At 48.2% G+C, this 8077-nt stretch overlaps 1 protein-coding gene and 1 pseudogene across 2 annotated transcripts; both read right to left on the bottom strand.

The window, feature by feature from the left end:
• Nucleotides 1-2685: 2685 nt before the first annotated feature.
• Nucleotides 2686-6469, bottom strand: LOC112884173 (zinc finger MYM-type protein 1-like). Of its 2 annotated transcripts, XR_003227047.1 has the most exons (6): nt 6290-6469; nt 5616-5728; nt 4535-5528; nt 2957-4444; nt 2804-2860; nt 2686-2725 (listed from the first exon to the last, which is right to left on the bottom strand). XR_003227047.1 is itself a non-coding variant. In XM_025949528.1 (5 exons), the coding sequence occupies exons 2-4, from the start codon at nt 5686-5688 to the stop codon at nt 2971-2973; spliced, it is 2541 nt and encodes an 846-aa protein (XP_025805313.1). In that variant the 5' UTR covers nt 5689-5728; nt 6290-6469; the 3' UTR covers nt 2737-2860; nt 2957-2970. The 2 variants fall into 2 exon arrangements, 1 of the variants encoding a protein (XP_025805313.1); XM_025949528.1 differs by lacking the exon at nt 2686-2725 and having other exon boundaries at nt 2737-2860.
• A 495-nt stretch (nt 6470-6964) lies between these two features.
• LOC112887442 lies at nt 6965-7835 on the bottom strand (annotated as a pseudogene).
• Nucleotides 7836-8077: the final 242 nt, after the last annotated feature.

Genomic DNA, 8077 nt, shown 5'->3' with positions numbered 1-8077 from the left:
GACATGCCCATGATAAGCGGGTACAGTCCATCCTTACTTTTAGGGCAATGACGTCCAGTGCCCTGCTTAATGGTTTACACTTTACCCTTCGTTTTTACCCTCATTGCAATAGCATACATCCATTCATCCATTCATATCATACATGCAATCTTTGCATCACGTTGCATTGCATGGCACCGGAGCGTGGAGCTAAGAGTGCTCACACAAAAGATGGAGCCCTCTCGAGCTAAAGGTCGAAGGCATCTGCAAAACAAAAGGCGAAACCCTCTTGAGCGAAATGCCTAAGGTTGTTGAAGAAACAAAGATGAAGCCCTCTCAAGCCAAAAGATGAAGGCATCTACAGATCCAAAAATGAAACCCCTTCGTCAGAAATTGACTTCGTCGATCATGGGCTTTCATCAAAAATTGACTTCATCGGTCATGGGCTTTTCGTCAGAAATTGACTTCATCAGTCATGGGCTTTCGTTAAAAAATAACTTCATCGGTCATGGGCTTTCATTAGAAATTGACTTCATCAATCATAGGCTTTCATCAAAAATTGACTTCATCGGTCATGGGCTTTTCATCAGAAATTGACTTCGTCGATCATGGGCCTTCATCAAAAATTGACTTCGTCAGTCATGGGCTTTCGTCAGAAATTGACTTCGTCAATCATGGCCTTGGTGAGCCATGGGTCTTTGTCAGCCATGGGCCTTCGTGAGGCATGGGCCTTCGTCAGTCATGGGCTTTCGTCAGCCAGCAGCCGTCGTCAGCCGTTGGCCTTGTTAGTCTAGATCCTTGGTTTATCATTGGTCTGCCTCAAATAGCGGCCTTCGTTAGTCAGCAATCAGGCATCCCGCCAACACACTCAAAAGCTTCAAAAAGCTTTGCCTGACGAAGATCTATCTACAACCATGTGCATTTTCATGCGACTTCTCCGGCCTTCGGCACGAGGCATCGGCACCTACAATGGCATAGCCTTCACCAAGCTCTTTGGCATGAGGGGCTTTGCCGACAAGCGTCAACTACTACTTCGCCTACCCTCTCAACCTTGACTTGAGGGGCTCGGGGTCTAAGCTTCGGAAACTCGTAATTGTTGTAAGCTATCGCTTTATTGAGTTGGCAGAGCGGTACGAAGGCCCGCTCTATTTCTATTTTGATTCCATAGGATCTTTGCAAGTCTTGCCCGGCGCTCGTGACTCAAGGCCCGAGGGCACGGGGCTTGATGACAGTGTTCGACTTGAGGGGCTCGCCAATGACTACTTCGCCCACGACCTCATCGACAGTGTTCAACTCGAGGGGCTCGGAGATGACTACTTTGACTTCACCCTCATCGACATTAGCTGCTTCGACTGCGTGCAAAGCACCTTTGCAGCCTCCACTGCATACCCCAGACAAGAGGGGCTATGGCGGGGTCATGGTGGACTAGCACCTCATGGCAGACAAGTCTTGCCCGGCGCTCGCGAGCGGAGATCCGAAGGCGGTCTTAGCTACAGCAGGACCAATGCAACGTTGTTTCTGCTTCCTTTACATCAACTACGTCGACTACACTGCTTCATCTACTTCGACTACGTCGGCTACGCCGAAGAGGGATTTTCTGCTTCAGCTACAATAAAATGGAACCATCTGCTTCGACTACAGTGGCACGGCAGGAGGTTACGACGAGGCTCAACCGGTTCCGAAGATGCAAGCGCTCAGGAACCTAGGCTCCGAAGTGGCGCCGAAGATGCGAGCGCTCGAGAACCAAGGCTCCGAAGCGGCTCTGCACATCCTATAGGATGAAATCAAGCGACGAAGTTTTCTGTCTTCATCATCGCCGAAGACCCATTTCATTATAAAAACCGAAGTCAATCACTAGTTGGATTATTGTTGTCATGTATGTGTGGACCTGCTAGACGTGCGTGCTCTTTTCTCCATCTGTTTTGTCCCACTAGATTTTCGGATGGGGTTTTTAGCGAGGTGTACAAGCGGGTGGTCGTGAGGGCATTTCCTCATGGCCGAGGTCATAGATAGGTCTAGACCACTTCCAATATCTTCAGCTACTGTGCTTTGTTGTACCAGCCAAACCGAAGTAGCTGAGGGATTACTATTGGGGGAATGCCCTGCCCATGTAGTAAATGAGCCTCGTGTAAGGACCCGATGGCCTATTTATAAATATTGTACTTATCAGGGGGCTAGGGGTAAATTGCCACCTCTCTCCCCTCCTATATATAAATGACCTAAGGGGTCTAGAGGGGGACTAACTTATGCACTCATCACTTTTTGCACCTTCATCTTCTTTATGTACCTTCGGAGTTCTCTTCCCCTCTCTCGACTGCTTGGTGGAGTCAGATCCCCAACAACAGATCACCTATGGGTACCCGTTAATCCGATGAGTTCGGGTTTGGGCAAAATTCTAAACCCGTCATGGGTATGGATTTTTTAATAGATTCAGATTTTTTCGTAGGTTTGGGTTTGCAACGGTAAAATCCAGTGGGTTTGGACCGTTGCTATCCCTATTCCGGACACTGATTGCTGAAAGGAGAACAAAAAGGTCAGACTAGTGATGAGGTCTGGTGCTCAAGGCCCAACGGCAAATTGGTTTCAGTAGGACGGGCTGGTCAGGCCCATAAGAAGCTTTCGGATGGAAGGCCACACAGTGGCGGAGGACGCCGAAAATTTTAGGTGTGGCGGACGGGGCTGCGGGGCGGCGGGCGCGGGGCCTGCGGGGCTGCGGGGCGGGAGCCTACGGCTGCGGACTGGCGGACTGGCGGTGGATTACTAGATTATGTTCAAATATTATACGGAAATAAAGGTTCACGATAAAAATATGGTTCAGAAGTACCTCAAATGAAGAAAAATACGTAAAGTACGCATCAAATCAACAATTGGACCAAAGAAGCTGTCAAACAAAGAGACAACATAAATTAGTAACGAAATATTCGAGTTAAAATATTAAATGTAATACAAGATACACAATTAGAGTATAGAGTTATACCGGTATATTTATTATTAGTTGCGTCTAGGAGACTTTGGCAATTGCATATTTCTATCTTTTTTCTTCTGAAAAGCCTTCTTGATAGATTCAAGATCAATTCCTTTAAATATCTCCCGCTCAATATACACCACCATCAAGTCATTAAGCCAACCATCAGACATCTTGTTCCGCAACTCAGTTTTAATAATCTTCATGGCTGAAAATGCTCTTTCAACTGATGCAGTTGCTACTGGTAGCAGCAATGCCAGCTCAATTAGGCGATAAACCAAGGGAAATATTTCATGCCTCTTAAGTTCAACCATTTTCATTGCTAGGCTTGCAAGGTCATAACAAGCTCTGAATGCCTCAACTCTTCTAACATGAATAATGAAGGTTTCTAACTGGTCTCTTATTCTTTTCCGGTCATCAAAAGAAAAATCATCCAAATATATATCCGTGAGGCGAGCAAGTTTATTCACATCAAAGTTAGAGAACGAATCTCTAGGATCAAGGCAAGCAAAGCAAGTAAGTAATTCCGATGATACCTCATTGAATCGATGATCAAACTCTGTTGTGATAGCATCTATGGTAGCAAAGAAGGTATCAACACGAAAGTAATGATCTTGAGTGATGTTGTTTCTCCCTCCTTTCCTTGATCTACCAAATCTTGGTACACTATCTTCCATATTTGGTATTAGGATATCATTCTCTTGGCAAAATGTTTTGACTTCTTCAAGTAGTGGCTCATAACCTTCGCTTCTCAAATTGTTCAAACGTGTTTTCACGTCAATAACCAAAGACATGGCCTCAACAATATTTTGATCCTTCTTCTGCAATAGATGAGATAGCTCATTTGTTATGCGAAGGATCTGTAACATCATCTTCATGATAAACACAAAGCTGAAAGACTCCATAATAGGCACCAACCCCCCTGCCCTTGATGGATTACGTTCCTCATCATGCACCACTTGCAGAACTTCTATTATTGAGTCCCACATTGTTTCAATACGAAGCAATGTCCTGTAGTGAGATCCCCATCTTGTATCTCCAGGCCTAGGCAATGATGTTTCTTGATTTTGTCCTCTACCTGATAAAATATCTCCACTGTCCAACTTATTCAAAACAATTGTATGATGACTATCAATCAATAAATCCTTCCTCTTACAAGATGCACTAGTGCTGCTCACAATCATATCCACATAGTCAAAGAAATCCTCTATAGATGAACAACACTTTGAAACCGAAACAACTACCAACTGCAATTGGTGAGCAAAGCAATGGATATAAAAAGCATATGGGTTCTCATCACGAATTAGTTTTTGAACACCATTGAATTCACCTCTCATATTAGAAGCTCCATCATACCCTTGGCCTCGTATTTTTGCAATAGTTAAACCATGGGCACTAAGAACCTCCACTATTGCTCTCTTTAATGCTTCTGATGTAGTTAGCTTGACATGCTTGATACCCAAAAATCTTTCAACTACTTGCCCCTTTTTATTCACATACCTATATAAAGAAACTCACAATATTTAGAAATATTATAACAAGATTCATCAACATTCAACAAGAATACAAGATATAAAAGCGGATGTTTACCTGACTATTATGGCCATTTGCTCTTTGACTGATATATCACGAGATTCATCAACAAGAATAGAGAATAAACAACCACTCATCTCTTCTTTTATGACTTTGGTAACCGCTTGAGCACAACACTCGGCAAGTTCTTTCTGAATTGTTCCAGAAGTCATTTTAGCATTTTTAGGACAAGCAAATTCAAATGCCTGCCTCACTTCCTCATTTCTTAGTTTGTACCAATCAAGAAATTCTAGAAAGTTGCCTTTGTTCAATGAAGTTTCTGATTCATCATGTCCACGGAACGGTTCACCTTGCAAGGCAATATAACTTACAATAGCCAAAGATGTATCTACACGGGTTTCATACTTCTTTTGTGCCTCTTTGGTATGAACTACAATTTTCTCCTTTACACTTGCCCTTTGATTATCAAAATCATCAAATGCCGCTCTTGATCTATTATGAGCACTATTAGGGCCACCAACATGTTTAGGGAGTGCTAAGTAGGCATTCTTCCATTGCCTAAAGCCTTCTTTTGTAAATGCCTCATAACCAAATTTATCATCATCTACACCAACTCTTCTAAAAAGATAACAACAAAAGCAATAAGCCTTATCATTCACCAAGCTATATTCCAGCCAATTATATTTCTCAAACCATTCTTTTCGAAAGCGCCTTTTATCTTGTCCTCTAGGAAAAACATGACTACTAGGTTGAGTTGGACCTCGTTCCATGAAAGCCCTCCTAATTTCATCTCTAATATTAGGACTAAATTGCTCAATTGGAATCCGAAGCCCCGGATCAGAAATGATATAATCCGGATTGAACTCAGTTATTGTACCTTGATCATTTTGATCATTTTCATTGCTACCTGGCTGTTGGTCTATGGTATTGGTGTCCTCCAAATGAGTTTCCACCACCTCTTCCTCCTCTATTATGGCATTACCAACTTCACTTCCATGAGTGCTTGGGTTTATGCTACTGGATACGAATGGACTAAAATAGCTCTTTAGATCTGAAATAAATAGTCAAATTCATATTAAAGTAAATTAGCTTAACTTCCCAATCCTATACAACACCCAAAAAATACTAGTTCTCTCACCTCTTTCTTGTGCCTTTCTTTTCCCTTTTCTGCTAGAGCTTGGATTGGAAGCATCACCATCGAGTGGCAACATGCTAATTACTTTCTGATCCGGGGCGGCGCGCGGGGCTTATCTGAAACATTCCAATATACAACGCAATAAACACAATATTCAAGCTAGATCGAGCATTCGAGCGCAACAATTTTTATTTATAACCCTAACATGGTAAAGAAAAATCTATATAGTGGAGAAAATACCGAGGTACTGCAGCACAAAAGAAATAGCTAGAAAAATGATAGTGCCACCATACTGAAAAGTCCCTAACCTGCTCCTACCAAACTGAAGTCAAGAACTTTAGCACTACAATTCATTTTCACACCATATTCAGGTAAAAATGGTTAATTCAAGCCTAGTAAACTAGCATAGAAAGATGTATATTAAACGTGAAAATAATCGGTCACAGCTCTGTAGAAATTAATAAGCACAACCCATCAGAAAACGCTAAATTTAATTTACAAAGTACACTACAGTGGTGGTAATTTGGTAAAACAAATTGCCTTGCCAAAGCTAGCGCGGGGCCGGGCGGGCTAGGAAGTAGGTAATGCTACTAGTGCACGCATCACGCCATCACGCTTGTAGAAATGACTGAACCCGAATCACTATGCTCCATTTTCCACAAGAGTTACAGTCTTACAGAGATGTTTTTGATGCACTGCAAATAGCAGCCTTGGTAGGCTCGTCCGGTCCTCCCTGGAAGCGGCGCGCGCGTAGGCGGAGGCGCGCGGGGCCGGCGGCGGGGCCTGCGGCGCGCGGGGCCTGCAGCCCTGCAGCGCGCGGGGCCGGCGGCGCGCGGCCGCGCGGGGCCTGCGGCACAGGCGCACAGCGGCAGTGCGGCGCGCGGGGCCGGGCGGCCGGCAGCGCGCAGGCGGGGCCGCGGGGGCAGTGCGGCGCGCGGGGCCGGCAGCGCGCAGGCGGGGGCAGTGCGGCGCGCAGGCGGGGGCAGTGCAGCTCGCGGGGCCGGGCGGCCGGCAGCGCGCAGGCGGGGCCGGGCGGCCGGCGCGCGGGGCAGTGCGGCGCGCGTGGCCGGCGGCGCGCAGGCGGAGGGCGCACGGGGCCGGCGGCGCGCGGGGCCTGCGGCGGCGGCGCGGGGCCGGCGGCGGCGCGGGGCCGGCGGCCGCGGGAGCGCGGGACGGCGGGAGGCGGGAGGCGGGACTGGGGAATGGGGATTGGGATAGCTGCATAGGGTTACTGGTTACACATTTTAATTGGGCCGGGGACCGGGGTATTCCCGCTTGGGCCGGGCCGAGGTGTGGCGAACGCCACACCTCGCCACACTGGGCCCTCCGCCCCTGAGGCCACATAGGAGAGCTTGTGATGTGCACGTAGTATGATTCCATATCATCCTCATAAATAAACAAAGTCGACGAAACAACGCAAAGGATCTCACTTCCTTTGATCACTACCGGCAACATACCAAGCACAGATGGCACGATCGATCACACCGTATCATCTATTCTTTTTATTATATATGGCGGCAGTTTTGAGTTTTCTGGTGGATCGTCATCTGAGCTTCTGATCGGCTCAGGCGAACTCGCCGGGGCGCGCGGCGAGGTTCGCCTCTGCCTTCTTGACGAGGCCGACGTAGCCCTTCACGAGCTTGGCCTGGTCCTCCGGCAACAGCGCCGCGCCGTCGAGGCGCTCGTACTCCACGGTGACCTTGGCCACGCAGGCGCCCTCTCGCCGGCCGGCACCACCTTCACCCGGACTGCCTGCGACCTGAGCTGCGTCGCCGCGGCGCTGCCCTCCACCACCACCTCGTCCCAGCTGATCACGCGCGCCGCGTGGTCGCGCGCCACCAGCCGGCTCTTGAGCAACGTCGCCTCGCCCATGGCGCCTGCACGTACACAGAAATTCGAGGACACTCCCGAGGGCGACACGCCGGCGTGTAGCGCCGCCTCTTGCTCGGTGCTGAATCGTAGTGTAATTTGCTACCTGGGCTGAACTTCATGGTGACGAGGCTCCCGGGCCCGCCGTCGCCGTCGAACTCCACGGCGTCGACCATGCCGGCGAAGGCCTTCTGCACGGTCGACGCGTCGGGGGAGAAGGCCCCCTTCCACAGCAGCTCGGCCGGCACGGCCATCGCGACGTCCTCGGCGATGCTGCCGGCGACCATCGTGTCAGTCAGCCTGTCAATAGTCGTGGTTGCGAATTTTTTACAAGTTTGTCACGAAGATGATTAGTGCATGTGTGTCGTAAGCGATCAAGCAAGGGGGTACTTATATATAGGTGTGGTGTGGTGTGCCCAGCTGCCCATCAGGCATTTAGGCTGCCATGGGGTTTGAGCTCACTGGACCTTGCTTGGAGCAACGAGACCTGAGAGTCGGATGCTGACGAGGTCGATCGAGAGTTCAGGGTCGGAAGGGGTCTAGAAGGGCTGGAAAATGGGCATTCAGGACCCTCGTGGCTGTAGTATGATCATACG

This window comes from Panicum hallii, chromosome 3 (genome assembly GCF_002211085.1).
Source record: "Panicum hallii strain FIL2 chromosome 3, PHallii_v3.1, whole genome shotgun sequence".
NCBI lineage: Eukaryota > Viridiplantae > Streptophyta > Magnoliopsida > Poales > Poaceae > Panicum > Panicum hallii.
Note: the sequence above shows the minus strand (reverse complement) of the source record. Positions and strands in the feature narration are given on the sequence as shown.

Coding starts and splice junctions, on each gene's coding strand:
- LOC112884173 (XM_025949528.1), bottom strand. CDS start 5,688: ATGTTGCCACTCGATGGTGATGCTTCCAATCCAAGCTCTAGCAGAAAA. Junction 5,529..5,615: donor AAGAAAGGCACAAGAAAGAG/GTGAGAGAACTA, acceptor TATTTATTTCAG/ATCTAAAGAGCTATTTTAGT. Junction 4,445..4,534: donor CAAATGGCCATAATAGTCAG/GTAAACATCCGC, acceptor TTCTTTATATAG/GTATGTGAATAAAAAGGGGC.